The sequence below is a fragment of the Haemorhous mexicanus genome, chromosome 2 (assembly GCF_027477595.1).
Source record: "Haemorhous mexicanus isolate bHaeMex1 chromosome 2, bHaeMex1.pri, whole genome shotgun sequence".
NCBI lineage: Eukaryota > Metazoa > Chordata > Aves > Passeriformes > Fringillidae > Haemorhous > Haemorhous mexicanus.
Window position 1 is genome coordinate 80036166 of NC_082342.1, and position 24102 is coordinate 80060267.

The 24102-nt window shown below is 35.6% G+C and overlaps 1 protein-coding gene across 1 annotated transcript in view; it reads left to right on the plus strand.

The window, feature by feature from the left end:
- GPC5 (glypican 5) overlaps nucleotides 1–7420 on the plus strand; it is a 323760-nt gene extending 316340 nt beyond the window's left edge. Inside the window, exons 8-9 of the mRNA XM_059839213.1 lie at nucleotides 4019–4095; nucleotides 4242–7420. Of these exons, the coding sequence (XP_059695196.1) occupies nucleotides 4019–4095; nucleotides 4242–4268 (104 nt within the window). The 3' untranslated portion in view covers nucleotides 4269–7420. The remainder of the gene's footprint in view (nucleotides 1–4018; nucleotides 4096–4241) is intronic.
- The last annotated feature ends 16682 nt before the right edge of the window (nucleotides 7421–24102 follow it).

A 24102-nucleotide genomic window follows, 5' to 3' on the forward strand; every position in this document is an offset into this window, starting at 1 on the left:
GCCTGGAGAAGCAAAAATGTAGCCTTGAGAACAGAAATAGGATGAAATAAAATGTCTAAGAATAAGAAACTACCAAATAGGATTTTTTTGAGAAAAATGTTTGATTGAGACGTCTGAATGAGAACAAGTCTGAATAGAGAAGGATTTAAAAGAGAAATGTAGAAATGTGCTTGTACACACCTTAACCGTGTCTCTTCCACTGTTTTTCATTTTTTTCCCCAGTGTTCACAGTCTAAAGTAGAAATGTACATAAATGTAAGGCTGCATCTCTGAGGCTAAAGAGTAGATCCTGTGACCAGCTTTGGGATGTGAGGAACAGTTGATGGCACTTGCACAGCTGATAGTGGTGTAGAAAGTGTAATATTCTTAAGAGAATCTTATGGATTGTAACAGTGACATTTGGAAAATATGTCAGTTGCTAGAGTGGAGACAGCTAGCTGTTAAAAAAAAAAACTATTTCTGAAATGTCAGGGAACAAAACCAGAATGTGGGAGTTGTTCTAAAAGGAAGTAGCTACATATGAACTAAATAGCTGCTGAATAGTAATTTACTACATACTGTGTTGTTGCCTTACACATATAAACACAGTCATTAGCAAAAAAATAAAGGAACTATTAGATATTTCCTAATAAAATTGTTCATCAAAAACTAGCTATGGACAAAAATATTGATCATATGTTATGACTTGCAGAAGATCTTGAGATTAATTAAAATATTTATTGTTTGTTATGGGTTTGCTAATTAAAAGCGCACATCAGGGATTTTGTTTTCAATAACTGAAAATGACTACTCATATATTTAAATGAACTGAATGATGATAAGGAACTTGAATAGGTTTGTTCCCAGGTTGCAATTTGCTTCTCTCTGGTAGTTCCAAGACTTAAACACATAAGACACCTCAAATACAGGCAAAATAAGAGTGTGGACTATCATTTGCAAATTAATTTAGCTGAGAAGGTGGTCTGTGCTGCCCACCTTGCCCCTCCTCTGGGGCTGTATCTCTTCTGGTCACTGTAGCTGAACCACAAACGATGCTCTTTAATACAGACCAAAACTTAGATGCAAACTGAATGTGCTTCTGCTCTATGTTAATATAGATGTGCAGGATTGATTTGGTTGATTGCCAGATAGTTACTCAGCTGTTCTCTAGCTCCCAGTCCTCAACAAATAATAAAAAAATAGTGTGATAAGACAAAAGCTTTCTTGTGTTAAGATAAAATCAGAAAGATCACTTACCAATTAACATCCCAAAAATGAAAAGACTCAACTTGAAGAAAGTTAATTTCTTGCCAATTAAAATAGAGTCAGATGGTAAAAACCAAACAGCTTCACCCCCATCACCCACTTCTTTTCAGTCTTTGTTACTGCTTAATTCCCAGCTCCTTTGCCTCCTTCTGACACTGGGTGTTGTAGGGGTGACAAGGAAAAGGGACGGACTGCAGCCAGTTCATAGCAGCTCCTTTCTGCTGCCTTTTCTCCTCACATTTTCTTCCCTGTGCCAGCGTGGGTCCTCTCTAAAAGCTGCAGCTTCCTTCAGGGCACATCCACCTGCTCCAGCACAAAGTCCTCCTCAGGCTGCAGTGTGGTAACCAGCTCCTCTCAGGTGCTCAGGGGAGTCTCTGCTGTGGTGCCTGGAGCACCTCTTCCCTGTCCTTCTTCTCTCACCTTGGTGTTCAGAAGGTTGTTTCTCTCAGTTTCTCTTGCTTCCACCAGGCTCACCTCGTCCTTCTCAGTGATAAGCAGAATTTTGCTCTTTTTAAAATACATTTTCCCTGGGACACCACAGTCCTGAGCCGTGCCCTGGATGGATCTGCTGAATCCCGCTGCAAATGCCTGCGTCAGGCATGAGGCATCCCAGTCTCTCCTCACAGACGGCAGCCCTACAGCCCCCACTGCCAGCACTGGGGCACACACACCCAGAGCAACTGCACACTGGGCATTGGTGTGTCAGATAACACACGGCAGTCCTGTCCTTACCAAGAGGGAATCACTTTTGGAAGTGGCCCAGGGGACAGGCTGAGGTTAATCGCTCGCTGTGGCCATGAGCTGTGAGCTCTCTGGCCAGTCCTGTGGGCTCAGCTGGGAGCCCATCACACACACAGTGGTTTGGCCTGTCGAGGGCAAGATCTGTTACTTTTTCTAAGTTACCAAGTGTTTGCTTGTAGATCTGCTTATGCACACCCAGGACTTCAGCTGCTCGTGCTCCTGTACCAAGTATTTTGACAGCTTCGGGATTAGGTCCTTTGAGACAGTCAGTAACTACCAAAATCCCAGTAGCTTTCCATTGTGAAAAATGGCCCTGTGATTGATAACCTGATAACCTGGTGTTATCAACTTCCACAAAAAATGGAAAAATTCAACAGGGAGTAGAAAAAATGTAGCTTCTCACTACCTGTGTTCAGAACCTGTGTGACCTTCAGACTCTTATGAGTAGACTCAGGAAGTTGCTGCTTCTGCTTCTCAAGATTCACTTCATATTTGAATGCACTTAGCAAGAAATGTGATGCATAATGACATAGAATATATCATAGAAAAGGAAAATATAATATATAATTGAAGAGATTCTGATTAAAAGCTGTGAGCTCAGTAACATTTTTATGAAATTATAAAGTAGTTTTCTAGTAAAATTTCAAATGTAATATTCAGTTCATTAACAACTCTCATCATCCCCAAATCCATAAACATTAATTTATTTTACTGTGTAGCAATTTCAAAGAAATGTTAGTCATAAAATGTAAAAGAAAGTGTTTAGCTATGGTTTCAAAAAGAGAACCATCAGATTTTATTTCTCTTCTAGTTACTGCTATCTATAGCCTTTTTTCTTCCTTTTTTATTGCTCCTTCCTTTTTTCTAATTAACTACCATTTGTCATTTTATGTCAACTGACATAATTATAAGTCATTATGTAGGATACTAATAGCCTTAGGAGCAGTTGACTCACACATAAACTCTGTGTCCAAACGGCCACTTAGCAAGGAAGTGGATTTTAATTTCTCACCATTCATTACTATTTCAATTGCTCTAAACAGAATAATTGAAGAACAGCAGGTGCTTTTTATTTCAGTTCTTCAGTCTCGTTTCTTAACTTACCTTTTTAAGTAGCAGTGTTCTTTCTCAGCAAGAAGGCAATTAATTCTTCTGTATGCCAGAAGATGCCACTGTAGCACTCGCTTACAAACAGTAAAGACTGATGACAGGGGAGAAGGACATGAATATTATCAGGTACAGCATCTGATTGATTGCACCTGAGAAAGTACTTCTGTGAGTATCCTAAAAGTACAGGGTCTTAATCTGGTGAGAGAATGAGATTCTGCAATATTTATTTATTAAAAAATAAAAACAACCACATATTGGAAATTAAAGGAAATAGTTATTTTATGGCATAATTTCTTAAACTGCAATCCTAGTCCTGTATTTTCTACCTTGGATATTTATGTGCTGCAGCAGCGTATCAAACACTAATAGGAGTACATGTTCTTTCTCCAAAGGATTTTTCTAGAAAGGATTTTCCTGCTGTTTAATATAACATATAAATCACTTTGAAAAAATAGTGTTCTTAGGTTGCTATTTCATTTTCTTCTGTATCCAGTTAATCGCAGAGAGGTTTGAGATCATCTATCTACTTCAGTGTCATGGTGCTCTTTTTTTTTCTTTTTTTTTTATACTTTAAAAATTCTCATAGTGGGCAGTCCATCACTAGCTTTAGAAACTTAGTTTTCCCCCAGGGTGATAAAGAAACAGGGCAGCCAGAAAATATTTCCCCGAAAGGTCTACCTAAAAGGATGCTTTATTTTATTTTGATTTATTTATCTTTTAGGAACAATTTAAACATTCTGCCTCTTGAAAGCTGTGCTTCTTGCTGATGACAGGGGGGAAGAGGAAGGAAGGTTACTGTGGAACGATATGATGGTCAAAAAAATGTTCAAATTGATAATCTATAAAGAATTACAATAGGAAGAAGCATTTTAAAAGCACTTCCTTTGAACAAGCTCTCTATTAATTAATTGTTTGTCCTCAGGGTGCCTACATAAAAAAGCAAGCAAAGTGTGTGTGCACTTAAGTTTTCCAACGGGACACTGCAATCCACTGCCAAATGTGAGTGCCATCAAATGGACAATCAGAATGCTGTTGTGGAATTTAAGTTATGCAGGTTCTTCTACCACAAAAGGTGGAAAAATTGCTCACAAGCACAGCACAATGCAAATTTTATGACATGTGTTTTCAATATTCTCTTTTTTCAGGTAATATTTAAAGACCTCATGTCTTGAGATCAAGCAGGTCTCTCATCCAGAATTTGGAATTTTTCAGTTCTAGTGGCTGGCCACCAGAGAGGTGTTACTTCATTTACTATAAGTCTTTGAACCTGGTCCTTCAGCAAGTTGTTCACCCATCATGTTGTATGCATGTCCAGCTGTATCCTGGACATTTTATTCATAAAAATGCTGTGAGAGATAGATAGTATCAAAAGCTTTTCTAAAATCCCAAACACCCATGTTTACTGCCTTCCCTGTGTCTACTGGTCAAAAGTGGTTTGTTTCCACATCTGGCACATCTATTCAGCCTGTTCAGTGCACTCAGTAGCTCCTCAGTTAGTAATCATCTCTTTAGTGAAACAATAGAATTTGTTATCTGAATTCATGAGTTTCCATACAGACTAAAATCCTGGTCTCTGTGCTGTGGCTTTGAAAGGCACAATGAGCTCGACCGGGTGGTGGGGAAATTGGGGATGTCTTTTACACTGTAATTCATGCTTTCTTTCCTATCTTCATGAAACACTAGCTGATCATTCTGTCCTTTCTTTCAGTTTTCTCAAGGAATATGTAGGGAGGAATGAGAAAGAATGTTTGGTCAAGTGAGAGATTATTGAAGAGCTGATTACTATGAGCAAAAACAACAACTCATACCTGCCTATTGTTATTTTTGATTAAACAACCATCAAAACTTTTTGCTGAAACAATCAAATGCCTTGAATACAACCTATGGAATTGGTCTAATTATAACAAATGGTCAGTCTTAAGGACTGAACTTAAGTGTTCTTACTGAACCCACCAATAAAATGTTGTATAGTAATTACACTTTGAGACGTTTTGTTTTGCTTAGTATCATTATAAAACTTTCTTCATTGCTTCTCCATAGCAACTCATCTTTGCATCTTTTTGTTTTGTGAATTCTAAAATGCACCCTAGAGTTGAGTACTCATATTTTTAACTTATAGTTGTATAATTAAAAGGTGAAAGTGCATGTTAAATGCATCAGCAGAGTGAATTTTGGCAAAGAAGGTGAAGTATATAAAATGTGTATCCCATCTGTTGCAAATGTACGGTCTTTTCACCGGTAATTACAACAATTTTATCTGGAAAACAGAATTTATTCTACCCTAAATACAGCTAAAAATAACTGTGAATAAAGGTATATTTGGAATTAAATAGAACCCACATAAAACCTAATTTTGATTTTAGCAAAAACTAACTAAATTTCTACCACAGTCCCTGGGTTTCATGTTTACTGATGTTCACATGCATTATTCAGAGGAACCAAATATTAGGTGAGAGACAAAGCACAGTGTGGCTGAGGTGTTTAGTATGCAATAGAGAATTTTTTTGATGACTCATAGGTAGGGCCAGTGATATAGGCAGTGAATATTATGTCAGTGTGCACATCAGTGTTGCAGCAACAAACTGCTTATTCCTGTTTTGATGCATTGAATTCCTCTTTATCTTTAGAAAAGTTTGATGGATCCAAAATAATTTGTGATGAAGCATTTAGTCACAGCTGTGCCCACATCTCTTTTTGGAAAACATCACTGGTAAATATTATTATAAAATGTTGAAAGTAATTTAAATTTAAGACTTTGATGGACCACTTCTGGATATTCTTTTTTTATGAAATAATCTAAATTTCACTATGTAATGAGTTGACTGTGCCTGGATGCCATGTGCCCACCAAAGTAATTCTATTACTTCTCTCCTCATCAGAATAGGAGAGAGAAAATAAAAGGAGTCTTGTAGGTTGAGACAAGGACAGGGATAGGTCACTCACTAATTACCATCAGGGGCAAAATGGACTTGACTTGGAGATACTATGAAAATTTAATACCAATGAAATCAGAATAGGGTCATAAGAAATGAACCCAACCTTTAAAACACCACCCCCCCTACTCCTCCCTTATGCCTGGGCTCAATTCCATTCCTTATTTTCTCTACCTCTCCTTTCCCAAGCATGCAGGGGGACCAGGAGTGAAGGTTGTGATCAATTAATGTGTCTCTGCCACTCCTTCCTCCCCAGAGGAAGGACTCCTCACAGACTTCCTCTGCTCCCTTCCATGTGTGGGTTTCTTCCATGGGGCGTGTTCCTTCAGGAACAGACTGCTCCAGCATGGATCCCCCAGGGGATCACAAGCCCTGTCAGAAAACCTTCTCCAAAGGGGCTCCTTTCTCCATGGGGCCACATGTCCTGCCAGGACCATCACCTCCTTTAGGTGTCCATCTGTTCCATGGGTCCTCCACACGTTGCCAGTGGATATCTGCTGTTCCACCGTGGGCTCCCAGAGGCTGCAGGGGCACAGCCTGGCTCACAGGGTCTGCACTGTGGGGTGCAGCAGGGGAATCTCTGCTCCAGCACACAGAGCACCTCCTGCCCACCCTTCTGCCCTGACCTTGGTGTCTGCAGGGCTGTTTCTCTCAGATATTCTCTCTCTTCTCTCTGGCTGCTGTTGCAGTGGGGTTTTTTCACCCTTTTTAAATTGCTTAATCCCACACTGCTAGTCCAGTCACTGATGGGCTCTGCTTTGGCTGCCTTGGAACCAGCTCACATTATCCCTGTCAGACAGTGGGGGAAACTTCTGGCAACTTCTTACAGTAATCACCCCTGTAGGCCCCCTGCTACCAAACCCTGGTGATGAAAATTCAACATATACTAATATTTTATTAAAATATAACAGAAATACAAAGCAGAAAGTAAGAGAACATTAATGTACTTTTAGCTAAATTTTGTAGTGTGTTTGGGAGCTGATTTTGATAAAAAGCTAAACCAGTAGTTTAAATACAGGAATGAAGTATGATCATATAGCATATTTTATTAAGGTTGTGTGAGGCAATATCTCATGGCATCATGTGTTGCAGGATGCTGCTTTTTCAGACTCTTATCTTTCTCTTTTTTTTTTTGGAGGTTTGTTTTGAAAAGTTCAATATTTACTGAGAATGCCCTTTTCCTTAGATTTTTCGTTGCATTGAAAGATATCCTGTAAATGCATTCTTAGATTGTATACAGTTTTTTAAATTCAGTAATTAAGTCAATATTTAAAACAGTAAATATCAATTATTTGAATGAATATTATATTTAGCATGCTACCAATTAGAAGGTTGTGTAATTGTCAATCTTGAGAATGGCTGTTCTCATATTAAAAGATTAAAGAAAAATATTTTCTGTAATTATCTCTTCTTGTATGAAATATAAAACTTTGATCACAGAAAATTTTCAGTCATTAACATGTTAATTTTCCTTATATTCTCCGTGATTCATTTCTACTGTGGTCTAAGTATTTAGTGAGTCTTTCTTCAGGTTTGTGTACACTTTCACAAGGAATAGAAACTGACACTGAGAAAACCTCTTTTGTTTTTAATTTATGGAAGTACATTATTTTCCTGAGTACAGTAAGAAGCAAATAGCAGGTTTGTTTGTTTTGTCCATGATTCAGAACATCTGTCTTGAAGGTGCTCTGTCCCTTCGTTCTTTTTTCTGAAGTATATTAGCAGTATTTTCCTCACCATATCCTTTGCTTTCCTGCTATCTTCTCTGGCTGTTCCTGGCACAGAAAATTTCTGTTTCACCCCTATATCTGAAGCCAACTACTAGCTCTCCTTTGGTCTGGGCATAATCTCTATGCTGTCATGTTATGCACAAGTAATCCCTCATGCTGCTTTAACAAGGCTTCACTGAATATACATTGCAAAAATTAACGTCTCAAAAATTGGATTTTGAATAGGTGTGAATTTCCTCCTGAGTATTTTAATGCACTTTGTTTCCTTTTATTCTACTTTTATTGTCAGAATAATTTAAAATTTTCAAATTTCTTTCACAACAATAAGCAATGCTAAAAATATATTAAAGGCCACCTTCCTGTAACCTCATGACTCATCAAGCTCTGCCTTTTACAAGGGCAGCAAATATCCAGAAACTGCTCATTTGAGACAGCTGACACAACTTCAGCTGCCTTAATCCTTTCAACAGACTTTGGGAGCAGAGAGAAATACAGCCCTGGTCATAACCCTTACTTTATCTATTCCTATTCTTAAGTTTACCTTTACAATCAGTGAGAGTAAGGACAAGAAAGGAGGAAGGGGATATTACATACTGTGGTATTACCATGCATTCATATATGGGCAAGAACCCCCATTCCTAAGCCATCTCCAGCTTCAGTAAATATTGGTCTAAAATGTTATATTGATCATATTGTTGAATTCAGTGAATACAGAACACAAATATCTGCTCTCTTCCCTCTCTTAACCTGTATAAACAAAAAACTAGTTTTCTGCACAGTAGTTTAAGAACTGAAGAAATGGCCAATGGATTTCTGCTCCTGTTTTCATATTTTTCTGAGGCAATGAAGAATGAAAAATACTCAGAGGTTGGAGAATGGTTTGTAAAAACTATCTGATCTTGTATTTTTCTTTTATGCATAGAGTACTAGCTGAGACATACAGTATGTAGAATGAAAATTGTTGGCTCGTTAGGTCTGAGTACCCTTTCCTTTGCAAAAAGCAATCAAATTATTTTTTAAGCATATTTAATACCAAATATTGATTTCTCCACTAAATGAATTTCAACTACCAGACTATTATTCTTTAATTATGAGGACCAGTAAAAAAAAAAAAATCAATAAACTACAAAAGATTTAATTGAATCAACTGTATTGGAATTATTTTATTCTTTACATTGAAATTAATGTCCTAGCTATAGTAGTGGTTTTGCAGCATATATGCAATAGCATACATTGGCTAACAACATACATCCTTTTTGATTTGTACAGCTTAGTTAAACACACAGCATGATGCCTTATAATAAAATTAAGGCAATACCTTTTTTGCATGAGCTAGACCCACACTGAACAGTAATGTATTTTTTAAGAGAAGGCAAAGACTGAAAACAAGAGTGGCCTTTTCTGTATTTTAAAATTATGGGAATCATCTAAGGCCATACGTTGTCTGATGAAACTACATAAGAGAAAAATGATGAAAAAAATAGATAATTCTCTTTCACTAGCTGATTGAAAGGAAAGCTTATTATGCTTTTAGATTCCACTCAGGATCCTGTATCATGGTTGTCATCACAGAGCCAGCAATAATCTTAAGTAACATGGCATCATCTGTCACATCATGTTTGCTTTTCCTTTCTCTCCTCATGGGTGAATTTTGTGTGTACACCAGAATTATTAATTCTCTGCAAACCAAGGTCAAATAATTGTGTCTCACATCTGAAGTGTGAGAAGCTGTGCTTCTGATGCCCTTTATCCAGCTTGGCTGAGGGCATCAGTAAGACTGATGCTGCTGAGGGGCCAGACTAGAACTGCATATTTTCTTCTAACAGCTCTCCCCTGCACAGAATTAAGCCAGTTATCAGTTGTGCTGTTTTGGGCTGGGATAGAATCAATTTTCTTCATAGTCCTTCATAAGGTGCTGTGTTTTGGATTTGTGACCAAACCTACATTAATAACGCAGCAATGTACTAGCTATCAAGCATCAAGGCCATTCCTGCTTTTCACAGTGTCCAATCACCCAGGGGGCTCAGGAGCCACAGCTGGAACAGCTGTGACCAGGTGACCAAATATTTCACACCCTTCTGGTGCCATGCTGAGCAATGAAAGCTGGTGAGGGGGAAAGAAGCAGGAAGTGGGGGGGACTTTAACATTGATGGTGTTTGCCTTCACACTGCTGTGAGAATCCTGCTTTCCTGGAGATGGCTGAACACCAGTCTGCCCATGGGAAGTGATGAATGAGTTCCTTGTTTTGCTTTGCATTTGTGCATGGCTTTCACTCTTTCTATTAAACTGTCTTTATCTTAATCCATGAGTTTTCTCACTTATACCCTTTTGATTCACTCCATTCTCCCACTGGGGAGGGGCAAACTAGGATCTGTTTGGGCCTGTGTCTGCTGGGCAGTGTTAGACCACACACCTGCAAAAATTTTTTTCTATTTACTCCCTAAGGGAATATATTGATCTTAGGTTATTTTCCTCAGCTCTTTACTGTGTATTTTTTGAATTTTTTTTGTTTTAATTTAAAAGCTTGAAGAGTGGTAGGAATGAATACAGGGTTTGTAACTTTGTTCTGTGTTATCATTCAAGAGAACTTTTCAATGGTACTGTGCTTAGTGCAGTTTTCTCGGTTGAAAATAAAATTATACTTGTCCACAATGTATGTATACAGGGCTTAAAATAAAAAAGTTTGAGGAATCTAAGCCTGTTATCCATCACCTGTTCACATTGCTCTGTAAAGTTCAGTTTAACAGTTTAACATTGAACGAGAAGATACTGATATAGTTTTAAACTCCTGCATAGCAGAAAAGTTATTAGAGAAACTACATTCAGATAATGTCATTAGAAACAAGAGTAGGAAAAATGGATATGAGCAAGTACTAGGGCCACTCTAAGTTATTTCAGAGAAATGACTGTTCCTGCCAGTGAGTTTCCTATCCAAAACCAAATGCAACCAAATCCCTCAAATTCAGTGTGGTATGACATTGTCTAACACACATCATTAAAAAAATACAGTCTGAAATAATATATTTTAGATTTATTTCTATCTTTTCTGTTAAGATCCATAGAAATTTTCAAATTTTCCCTTCCAAAGTGTTAACACTCATTCCCTGCAAAATTAAGAACGGATCTTTCATTGGAATAAAATTGAAATAAAATGTTTACATAGGAAAATGTAGAAACAGAAGATGTTCAATTACTAAGCAGTGGATTTTTTTAAACCAAATCAGCACACATCTTTTCTTTTAATGACATTTATAAGCCATAAATGGGTTTGGAGCTTGACATATTATCACTCCACATCTGAGTCTTAGCAAGTATTTTTTAGAGTAGGTTGTAAGCCCTTCCCAGGTACAAGACAGTATAAATTTTTTTAAACTTAGACTAATTTCAGAAACATCCTTCCTCTGGAGCATCATCTTTTATAAGTTAAGAAGAAATCTTCCGGGTGGATCTACTGCCAATAAGGAATGGTTCCAAAGTAGAAAAATTCTCACCTTTTAGGAGGAATCCTTGCTTTTTCTAGAGAAAACAATAAATTTTCATTATCTGGCCTCTAAGATTTTCCTGTTTTATTTGTTGTTTTATTTGTTGGGGCTTTTTCTGTCCATTTATGTAACACAGAATGTGCAACAACTCACTCGTACAAGTGCTTCAATGTTGTGAAAAACATTCCAGTCAGAATACAGGCTTTTTCTTCTAGTAAATCACTTTATGGATCTCACCGTCTCACCTGTAATTCCAGTATCGATATTGGTTCTTCACAGACCAATTTGCATGCATTCATGAATACATCCAAACTAGAAATGAAATAAAGTACTTCCTTCTCTGTTACCCCTTTGCTTATTTTAAGTACAGAAAAAGAGTGGCAGCCCAGTAGTCCCATGGTATTAAATCACATTTCCTACTTAAAACTTCTATACATCACCAAATGCTTCACAATTTTCCCTTGCTTGTCTTGCTTGTCTTGCCTTATCCTTAATAAATAGCTGTCTGTTTTTCAGGTTCTTACTCCTAGATCTTCCTTTTCTGTAGCATCTTTCCCTATATTCCAGATTATTCTTTAAAAAATAGCCTTTATTCTTAAACCCAATTGAAAGACTTCCTCTGAATCTGTTCCCATTTGTTTTGTCTCTGGTTTGTGGTGGCTGTTGTGCCTTTGGCAATCTGACATTTTGATTTTGCTAAAGTGTGTCAGTTTGGAGAATCTTAGGAAGGAAGTAAGCCTTTAGTATTAATCAGAACTAACATCTAAAGGAATAGAATCACTGCTAAAAAATACCTTTTCTTCAAATTTATGTGATTAGATAAATTAAATGTTCTATATTTTTATAATTTTTGAAGGCACATATGGTGAACTTCAGTAACAGTATTTAACTTCTGTAATTTCTGAAAAGTTAATATAGAGCATTGTGGTACCTGCTTATATGCTGCATCATTAAAATGTAGGAAGATCCTCCACACAATATATTTGTTAATAAATATTAAGTGAGTGTAAATAAGCCTTTTTCCCTATACCAGAATTTAGGATTATTACCTTGAATATTTAAAAATTGTCTGATTGAATGCATATATTTTTCATGGTAAAATCCTCTTGTCCATCATCAAGCCTAGAGAGTATCAGACAGATCTGTTTGAGGGAAAGAGAAATCTCCAAAATGTAAGTAACTGAGTTTATCTTATTTTTGTGTATTTACACATGGCCCTGTCCTTATAGAACTTTTTAAACCCCTCCATTTCCCAGAGAAAGATCTTCAAACAAATGAAGGTATTGAAATCCTGAATTAAATCTCAGTATAACAGTGCCATTAACATGCTTTTTTCTAAAGTATCAAAATCGAGAGAGAAAAAACACATATGTTAACAACTGTATCAAGAAGTATGAAAAACTTATTTTTAGAATGAAACATTTATCCACATGAGTGTGGATATTCAGAAAGGACATATTTATATGGATATGAAATACATTATTTGAAAAGAAATAGTCCTATTACACATTATAACTTGAAGAGCATTATATATTCAATCTTTATATATTCTTTCCATTTTGAATTGAACATAAGAATTGCATCAGAATAAATGCACTAAATAAACTAAAAATCAAATAATCATTAAATTATCTTGTTATAAAAGACATAAACAAGTGCATTAAAATCTACAAAAAATATGAATTTGATGATATTTTGTATTTGTCTATCAGAAACAAAAAAAACGTAAATGGGGGATATTTTTTGGCTTTTAATTTGTAGGGGTTTTTTTCTGTTTTAAGGTGCTGGGGATTACATTACAGAAATTCAGTGTGACAAAAAAACCCTCTTCTTTTTCTTCAAGAGTTTATATCTCAATGATTTATTTTAAAATCTAATGATACAGATTAAGATAAAAATTTTGTGAGTTTATTTAAGAAATGGTACTTTTTTTTGTATTTGTTTCCATTTTACCATGAGTTTAGCATAATGTCTATTAGCTACAGGTGCTAATCCAAAAGGAAAGACTGCGTAATAGCATACTCAGAAATATATGTCAATATTGAAGTCAGTGAAAGAATTTTGTATTTTCAGTTGCAAAGTTTGCTATAGATAGTTTTCTTTTCACCTGGATCCATGCTGATCTGTAGATTTAGTAGACTTCAGGAGCTAGATACAACCTGCATTTTGCAAACATTAAAAAGACTAAATTAATTCTGAATTTTTCTAAGGGTGCCATGAACTCATGTAATTTAAATATGAATGAGATGGGGCATTTGCTATAAAGCATTTTGCAGGCTGAAAGGGAAGATCTTAATTTAATGTGCTGCATTTAATATCTAAAATTTTTCAGCTTGTAAAATTCTTTTCTTTCTTTCTTTCGATCCTTTTAAAGGGGAAATGAATGGATTATTCAATCACTGGTGCTATAATTGCCTCAGATTCTATTACAGAGAATTTTCTATTTGCTGCTTAATCTCTGTCAGGATTCTTTTCTAAATCCTTGTCTTTCAACAAACTGGTTACATTTTTTATTATATTTACACAGGTCTTTAAGTGCCATTAACTTCCAAAGAAACCAAAATAATGTAAATATATTTGAAAAAAATCTACTTTTCATGTCAAAGACCTATTTCTGAATTAAATAAAAATAAATCCTTCCTAGAACAGTTTTCTGACTTTTGAGTAGTTCAGTATTTGTCAATGTATTACAATAGTCTTAGTGGTGTTTTTCCCAGTTTTTTGTTGCTGCCATTTCTGCTGATAACAAGTGGGTTGCCTAGAAGTTGAAATAAGTAAAAGTGACTTTTATGACTGGATAGTCATATAGACTTGTATAGACATGTTTAGAGAAAAAAGTTTCATATATTGTAATTGCCTTGAACCCTGAGCCTCCGTGTTTTCCTTCTGTTTCTGCTGTGTCCTGTGGGAGAGTGAATGTGAGTCTTAGAAGTGGTTTATATACACTGTCAGATAAATACACCTATAGACACCAGTGATAAATGCTACAGAATACCTAAACCCCATTCCAATGAAATTTCCATTACTTTTTTTTATTCTTCAGTGTAACTTGTGTATGATTTGTCCCACAAGAAAAATTCTGACATGTTTTGCAAGACCACAATACATTATTGCATGATTTTTTTTTCTTTTAATAATGAACTATGAGTTCTTATTAAAAAGTGACTTAAGATCATACCTAATGTTATTATAGGTCTTTGTCTATAGGGAAAAGATAATTTTCTTCTTATTTATTTATTTCTTACTGTCCTGGTTTAGGGCAAATTTGGGAGAGAATCCCCAAAAAGGGCTTCTCCAAAAAAACAAACCCACACGCCCCTCCCCCAACCGGTTCAGGAAGAATTCCTCGGAGAGAAGTGGAAAGAACCTGTTTATTTTATAAGCACAGCACCCCCCAGCACACACAATGAACAGTACCAGATGACACCACTCTTCCACTGCTCTGACAAAGATGACAAATTCAGAAAAGTCTCTCCTGGGGGTTTGCTCTGTTATCAGTCCCTCCGGCGCTGAGGCAGCTGCTGCAGTCACAAGGTGTAAACTCTCTCTCTCCGTGTTCCAAATCCCAGTCCGGAGCAGATGACAGGTCCAACGGGGTGGGGGGAACAGTCCAGAAAGGAATTTGGACTGTTTAGCTAAATTAACTAATGGCAGGGGGAAAGAAAGCAAGAGCAAGCAAAGCAGAAGCGAAGCAGAAGCAAGAGCGAAGAGCAAAAGCAGCGGCAAGAAGCAAAAAGCAGCAACATGCACTGGTGCTATCTGGATGTCCCGCCGAGTGGCTGATAAGAGGCCAAAACAAAACCTTCACTCCACCAGTCTTAAAGGCACAGAACATAATATCCAGCATAAATTACACACACACGAATGGGGATAACAGTCACCCTAGGACACTTACTAAATAAATAAGCCATGTGTATTATCACTGTAGAATTTAACTCTGTGTAGCCACTGTAAGCTATTATGCCCTCATGAATGCCTAAAATATAGAGAAAGATCTTTTTCCTGTGCTGTAAAAACAATGTCCAAATTTGCAATGCATCATACAATAAGGATCCTAAGTTTTATGCTCAGAGAAACTGTTTTTTTCACACCCATTGGCATTTTTATTAATCCTTTTCTCAGATATATAAGTGAAATTCTGAGTCCAAATTTTATTATTAGCCAGCTTATGTATAACTAACTTTCAGTTCAAGTATAAAACAAAATATGGGAGAAATACAGATCTTTTAAAAATTCTTGTCTAATTCAAACACTGAATATAAGTGATATAAAATGGGATTTGTCTCAATTTAAAGGTCAATTCTTAAATCTAGAGTACTCTAGTTTCACTTTATATTCTGTCAGGAAAATTGGATAATTACAATGAAAGTTTTCTTGATCAAAACTATGCAATTAATAAAACCTGGATTAATTTTTCCCCATATGGAGCTATTTTTTTATGATGTAAAGAGAGAGACTCCAGGTCACTCAGAAAATTGAAGGATGTCTAAATATATTTCTGTTAAAATATGGCTTCATGCATAAATCTGATTTTCAAAAAATATCTTCGGCATTTTAGACAAAGTCATCTTGATTTCTAAATGCCCAGGTTTTTGGTTTTCTTCATGGAAACTGTGATTCTTATAGGCTACATCCTCAGAGATAATTATGTGCCTACACATGAATTAATTTTCAGAAAAGGAATCAAATTTCTTTCTGAAAACTTTAATGTGAATTATTAAGCACTGTATAGTAAAAAAATAGAAAACACTGGAAATAATATATTTGAATTTCTGATGAACCAAAGGCATTAAAAAAACTTTAACTTGCAAGAGGGCTGATTTCAACTGATAAACAGATAGAAATTAATTTTTAGAAAAGAATTGGGAGATTTGAACTTCCAAATATGTGATGAGGCTAGTAATACATAACAGAACGTATGACTTCTTTTTGCTTGCCGTTTTTGGTTGGTTTGGCACAGTTTTTTTTGTCAAAGAAGTTGATGGTGGTGGAAACTAACTTCTTATAAAGCAGTCTACTGGTTCAGTAATGACAGATAATAAAAAACTATGCTTTTACACCAAAGGAAATTTGCATATTTAAAAAATACTGACTATAATAACTTGTATGCAGTACATTACATAATTATGCATATAGGATTTCAGTCTTCCTTTTTTTGAAAAATAATTATATTTGTATTTACTTTATCAAACCCTGATAGTGGGCATGCTGGCCAAATTTTCCTTACTGACATCTTGGAAGTCCTTTGAGAACTCAGTGTTTATGAAAATTTTCTTAGCAACACTGGAGAGCTAAATCTCAAGTACATTCATGAGGGAAATTCTAAGAACATAATTAAACAGATAGAAAATTATTAATATCTCAAGACTGTTTAATGTTGTATAATAATGGCCCCATGTAATTTTCTTCATACTTTTGGTATAATTTTTCATTTCTAGTCGCATAGTATAAACATACATGTTTTCTGTCTGTTCCAGTAAGAGCAATTATTACAAGAACCAACTAAATCTAATCCACTCAATTCCATTTTTTTATCCTGGACAGTGCCAGTCCTTGGTCAGAACTCAATGCACTCACATAATTGATTACAAAAGAGGTTTCTAACTTAAGCAAGAAATTTTTTTTGCTACTTTGCAAGGATAAACTTAGTATTAATATTACAAATATAGAAGAATGTTTTACAACCTCTAAGGGACTCCTACAGATCTGACCAGTCAATTATCTGTAGACTTTTAACTGTCTGAAACAATTCCTCAAAGAAAACAGCTGTCCCATCTTAAGAGTCAGGATGTCCAATAGAGGCTGTGGAAAGAAATACCCCTTCTACAAATAACATCAATTAATTAACTATGAAAGAAATAAAGTCTTAAAATGTGTTTATTTTTCCACAGTATTTAATCTACTGTCATGTATTTTTTGACTAAGCTTTTGTTGAATACTAACCTTAGCCTCTGGTGAAATCTTTTCTCTACTTACATAGACATAATGAATTTACAGTGTTTCAAAAATGTTTGCATGAAGTTCTGCAAAACAGCAATATGTAATTTTTTTGTTTTTAAAATTGCTTTCCTATTAAAATATCTATTTAAGAGCAAAGTGTCAGGCAATGAGATTAGGAGACTAAAAACATTCCTATCAATTAAATTTTAGATTTCTTTAGCTTTTGCTCTGTAACCAGAAATTGGATTCTGTTTTTAATCAGAATGGGTCTTTTGAACAAAAGATTTATTTTTATTGCATTTGCAAAAGTTTGCTGCATTGTCTCTTTCTGAATGGGCGCTATTCACTCTTTCATAAACTAAGTATTTTTCTAAGTCTTGGCACTTTGCTCAAGTATTCTGTTTTAAAGTGAGGTGCTGATGTAGGCAATGATGTCTGCTCTCTGGTAACCAGTGACAGGACTGAGGGTATGGCCTGAAGTTGTGTCAGGGGAGGTTTAGGCTGCATATCAGGAAATGTTCTCCACCCAGAGGGTGGTTGGGCCCTGGAACAGGCTTCCCAGGGAAGTTGTCACAGCACCAGCCTGACAGAGCTCAAGAAGAATTTGGACAATGTTCTCAAGCACCTGTTGTGATTCTTGGGGCTGTTCTGGGCCAGGAGCTGGATTTCAATGACCCTTTTGAGTCCTTTCCAACTGAGGATATTCTATTATTCTAATATTAGTGTCTGCTCAAGTGGATTGAAATATCCATTCTGTCCAGTAGCAGCCTAGAGCTGACACCCTTACTCCTAGAAGCACTACTGCTCTGTAGAAACGTGAAGACTCAATTTGAAGCACCAGACTTTTAGTTTGTTGTCCCTTTAGCGAAGAGCATTATCTTCTTCTTTTTTAGGATTAGTATTGTTCTGGTGCCTCTCTTCTGTCATGATCCAGCAGTGCTTTGTGAGCCACTGTAATGTGCTTGTGCCTTGCTGACGTACTATTGCTGTGCTCCAGCAGCATTGGTCTCTCTACGTTCATTCTTTCCACTCTGTAGCCAAGTGTGCCTGCTGCCAAGAGCTCTCATAAGTGTCTTGTTGTGCTGTCATCTTTCCTACTACTTGTATTGATTGCTGTATCTCTTCAGTAGAGAAGGGAATATTTAATGTGAGACTACCCTGACACTTCTGAACAATGATCTGAGGCACAGTACAGATCAGAGGGTTGCTATAATAGATTTTGTTGGCTCTTTTCAGGGTTACTATTTAAGCCCTGAACAGCAAATGAACTATTTTCTTTGCTTTTAGTTACTATCATCTACTGTAACACTAATAATGATAAGTAGTCAGACAGCAATAAGATTTCTTTCAGCCCCAAATGCATTTGTTGTAATCAGAGAAGATAATTTAGGGTGAAGTAGTGATCATTAATCTAGGATTTCTAAACTGTCTGAAGACCTCCAGCTGCTGTGAGAAAATGGAAGAGTTCTTTGGCTGGATAAGTTCTTTTGCTGCTGAAACTCTGCTGTGATGAAAAATTTTGCAATTTCCCTTATTTGGTTAATACCAAACACAAAGCCCTGCTGGTTCCTTGTGAAGATGTGCCCTGTACTCAGTGTGGTTGCTTTGTATCACTCCAAGGCTCAGTACTTTACAAAGCTGCATCTCTCCTATCCCTTTTAAATTGTGTCATTAGATTATTTTTTAATGCTATTTTCTTTTTCTGGAATTGTTTGTGAATTGATTTACATACTATCAGATGCAGGTAGATACTGTGCTGTGAGGAAACTGACCTTTGGCAAAATACAACACAAATGGTGAAAATTAAATTACCTTTTCCTCTCTCAGTCTTATAAATCTAATGTTATTAGTATCTAAGGAAATGACATCCACTAAAAAAAAAATATAACTTTTATCCTGCTAGTGTCCTTTTTAACTTTGTACTTTGAAACCTTTTTTTTTTGGCTTTATTCATAGCAGAAAGTGAGTCTCATAAACTTTCTTTTGGGTGATTTTTTTACAGTGACTTTAATGCAGTAATTCAAATGCAAACCTATAAAATAGCCTGAAAATAAGAATTGCTCTAAACAATGCCCCCTCTTCAATATTTGTGGGGTGCTTGCAATATTCTTTGCTCATGTACAATGAATAAATAAACTGAAAGGAGCCAGTTTATAATTGTGAAGCCCCATAATTCTTTGGGGACAGTGCAATGTAAATCTCATTGAGAATGCAATGACTGTGGTGATATGACACCCCAATAGCAATCAGTGTCCTCCTTAGAGAATATGGGATTTATAGCTGTGGGAAAAACACCTTGGAACTGATAGGAAATCCTGCAGCAGGCACAGCATGTGTTTAAATAAAAGCCAGAGACTCACTGAACTTTCATATTAACAGGAGGACAGAGGTGCATCACTTTGAATGAAAATCCCTGGTGCAAAGGTTCACAAAAGAGAGTTACTGGGCATTTTGCTTTGGCAAGTTGTGCTCTTTTTAACAGAAGAGGTCTCTTAACGGAGACTTCGGGACAGTAAAAAATAGGATCAGATCCTTTATCTTCCATTCTGTCCCATGAAAGCCTTCTAGTCAAGTAGGACTCACTCCACATCCTCTCCTTGGACTCACTGAGTGCTTCAGGCCATATTTAACTCCTTTTAAGGTAATTATTCACTTTATTTATGTTGAATTCTCATCTGTGTTATGGTATACAGTACAGTTATTCCACCATATAGGATGAAGCTTTAGCAGCTCTGTGAGAATCAATAAGGCAAAAAATAGTATTTCTTCTGAAAAACTACTATTCCTTCTGTAAAGCATTATATCTTTATCTCTACCTTTTATTATATAACAGTAGTAATAATAATAATAATAATAATAATAATAAATATCCTTTTTTTTAAATGGTTGATATGAAAGGACTTAAAGCTCTAATGGTTAACTGTGAAAAAAATACCCTTTGTATACACAGACATGTTTTTAAAGTCACTGCAGATTTGCTGACACAAAGTTGTGTTCATGTTTAGAAGACTATAGATAACTTAAAATACTTCTTACAATTTTGAAATAACATCAGTCTGTCATAATGAATCTATTGTCATTTGAAATGAGGACAACCATAAAAAAGGCATGCTGAATCTTTACTATTAGTATTTATTAGTTTGCAAAGTGTAAAATAAATTTTAGATTACCATACTTATCTCAACTCTTCTTTCAAAATTCGACACTGATCTTGATAGTTGAATTACTTTTTCTATGATTTCTCTTTTCTATGCTGAGCTTCAGACTGAAGAACATGTTCACCGTAGAGCTATGAACCTGCAAAACCAAGGGCTACAGTAAAACTGCTGATGCAGTGTTAACTACAACAGCATGGACAATTTAATAGTTATTTTATTCACAATGATAATACTTTAAAGGACTTCCTAGGATATTTGTAAAGGTGGCAGATGGAGGACTGTGGGCCAAGATTATGAACTTAATGGTCTTGTAAACTGCAGGAATACCTTTGTTTAAACTATGACCTTCCTTCTATTTTTTCCTGATAATTATTTGTCCTGACTGTTAACCTTCTTGTATGCTTTGACCATGAGTATATAGTGAGAATTCTTTGAATTCTTAAATATATAGTGAGAATTCTTTGAATTCTTTACATCTGCTGGCTTGGTAAGAATACCACAACATGTATGTCTGTGGTTCTTGCCTTTATGGGACGTGAGAAAAAAAACTTAGAGATAGTAACTTAAGACACATTATAATGAATAACTTAAAGCACATTACTGTGTTAATTGATTTATCCCGATCCAAAATAGTTATTCTGAAGGCAAATTAAACTAAAATTAGAGAGGAAAGAAAAATGAGAACAGTGTCAGAATAGTTCTGGAAGGAACTGTGTGGACAGTAAGGTACTTGAGGTGGGGAAGTAAAGAAAATGAAGAGAAATGAACCATGATGGGAGGTAGATTTTGGATACCCTGTTAATCAGTCTTGAAAGTAAAATCAGAACTAATGTCCTTTATGATATTTTATTTATTTATTCCTGAAATTATTGGGTCTGGGAGACATCCTTGCTGTGAGATGATTTGAGCTTGTTTTGTCATATATGATCAATGACAGGACTGATACAAAGAAATACACCCTTACTGTTTCTCTCAATGTACTTCAGTGTAGAGTCAATGATTATCAAAGTAACACAGAAACATAGGTATGAAGAAAAATATACATATAAGAAGATATAATCAAATCTGCTTAGCCACTCTTCTCACAAGTTTTAAAATGGATATTTCTCCACAAATTTACATAATCTCTCCAAAGATATCTTTTACTCTTTCTTCCCCTTGCCAGGATGTTAATTTCATTACTGACATATTAGTATGTTCAAATACAATTTAGAACTTTAGGTCCCTTAGATTCCTGCCATTGGCAGATATCTAAAGTTGCAAGGTGTGTCTTTCTGTGTCTTTTAATTATATGAGTGAACCCAGAATGACAGAGAGTTTTGTAGATTATTTATAGTTTCAAAGGTCTCCTGAGTCCTCTTGATGCATACTTACTATGCTTCATTTGTTCTCCTAAAAAAATCTCACAGAAAACATTTTGACCAGTTTTTGAATACTGCAACTTTTTGTTAAGAAAATCTACAGCCAGAGAAGATAAGATAAAAGGAGACTATTTACAGTGGATAGGGTGTCAAATATTGCATTTGCTATTTCTCAATTGATGCATTGTATTAGGCAAATTCATTTTTGCAGTGTCTCAAATGTCTCATTTTCAGTGTACAATGAGAAGTTATATTTTCTTTTCATAAAATAAATCACAATATAATTTCTCAGTTCCTACTTTTTCCCATCCCATAGGCCATAGTTTTGTATTCTCCTGTCTCTCTCTCCATCCTAAAAACAAAAAGAACCAAAAACTCTGAATAAAAACACACAAAAAAAACCCCCAACCCTTCTGTAAATGGGTTTATTTTATAAGCTGATAATTTTAATATATTCAGGAAATATAAATAAATATTTTTTCTAAGATTCAAAAATAAAGTTAAACAGAAATTCCTTTATCAAAGACCAAGTTGATAGTGACAAATGAGACTCAAGTAAAATATGTAGTTCCATGTCATCCTGTCTGTCTTCCTGTTAATGCAGAAATGTTTCTCAAAGGGTATATAAAACAGCAAATCCCATTTGGCTTTAATAATTTTAGTAGTGTAATTCCTACTCCTTCTCCTCTGGGATCATAGCATAGCACAGGAAATCTCCTAGGACCTAATTCTGCCAGTTTTACCCTGAACAGTCATTTAATCCACTATAATGCCATGGAAATAATTTTGGGGATTTGTAAAGGAAGGTGCAAGTCAAAATGAGAGATAGTCCTATACAAACAAGCTATGATTGCTATTTTTAACTTTCTAAAATAATTTTACTTCTAATGTGGAGTCTTATTTCAAAATGTGTTGTGGGAAGAGGAGGAAGACAGGTTATTAACTTCGATTATTTATAAATCTTCATAGTTTTCACTTTTGCAAATCATAGGTAATCAAGGTGATGCAGTAATTTGTCTTATAAATCACTCCTCTTCCCTGCTTATTGATTGGTCAAACATTTTGCTTCTCTGATTAAGGTTTCTTTTTCTGTGTGTAGAAATCTGAAGGAAAAAGAATTTCCTCAGTCATTTCCAAAACCGAGAAAAAAATAAGGGAATTTTTTCCCGCTTATTGTTCCATAAAAACTGTCTGTGAAGAATTTCCACAATTTGAAGCAGTTTGTGTGTTGATTATCAGCAAATTCTGTGAGTGCCAACCCATCCAGATCTGACCTATTCGAAACACTAAACCTATTAAAAACCTATTGAGTCCCTAAGCAGTAAATTTCAACACAGTACTGTGATTTTCCTGGTGTACTGGCATAGTGCAATGCTAATTCTCCACACAGAGCATGGTGAAACTTGACTAGAAATACTTACAATTTCTTTTCTGGAGGAATACTTGTTGGATTTGAAGCAGGAGACCGGAACAGGAGACAAGGTAAGTTAATTATACTTGCATTTCTCACTTTTACTACTCATTAAATGCTGATCTTATTTCATTTGACAAGGTAGGCAAGATACAGTCTCCCATTTTATAAATGTTGCACAGGCATTTCTCATTTTTTACCCACACTACTTCTGAAATGAAGATACTCATTCAGAATACTTTAGAGGATCTGTTGATTATATTCCTTTTCAAAGCCAAATAAACCTCCTTGACAAAATTCTGCTTTCTAGAATTTCTAGCTTTGGAACATCAGTATATTTACCTATAATGTACAGAGAAGAAGATATCCTCAAGTCATGATCCTATTTCACCAGGGGGCTTTCTGGAGGAAACAAATGTGTGAAATGCTCATTTAATTCTGCTGACATTTTGGTTCCAAAACCCAGACAATCTACTTTCTTCTTACAGGCTTGAGTCCTTGCTCATAGTTTTCCTGAATATAATGTGTAATTAATTTTAAATTGCTACAGTGATTTCTTTCAAGAACCTGTCCCTGTAGGGATGGATAAATATGAGGTATTCCCCTGTAGGGGACACATGAGCAGAATTACACTTTACCTATATAAGGATTCCTGTTCGGCACTACTCCAATATATAAGATATTTTCTCAGTGCCCCTATAGAACTTAACATCTCTGTTCATCTTAAACACAGAACAGAGATTTTGTGTTTTCTAAAATAGAAAACTTGCTTGGAAACAGTAGGTATTTGCATTTTCAACAGCTATTTAATTTTAATTTTACTTGAATATCTAGTCCATCAAAATATAATCTCTGCTTTCAGAGGCTTTCTTCTCAAAGCCTTATTAGCCATGAATCAAATACTACATTATTTCCTCACACAAATAACAACTGAAGTCATTAGTGGAAGAGAAAGCAGCAGAATGAAAAGAAAGATTGGAAGGACAGCAAG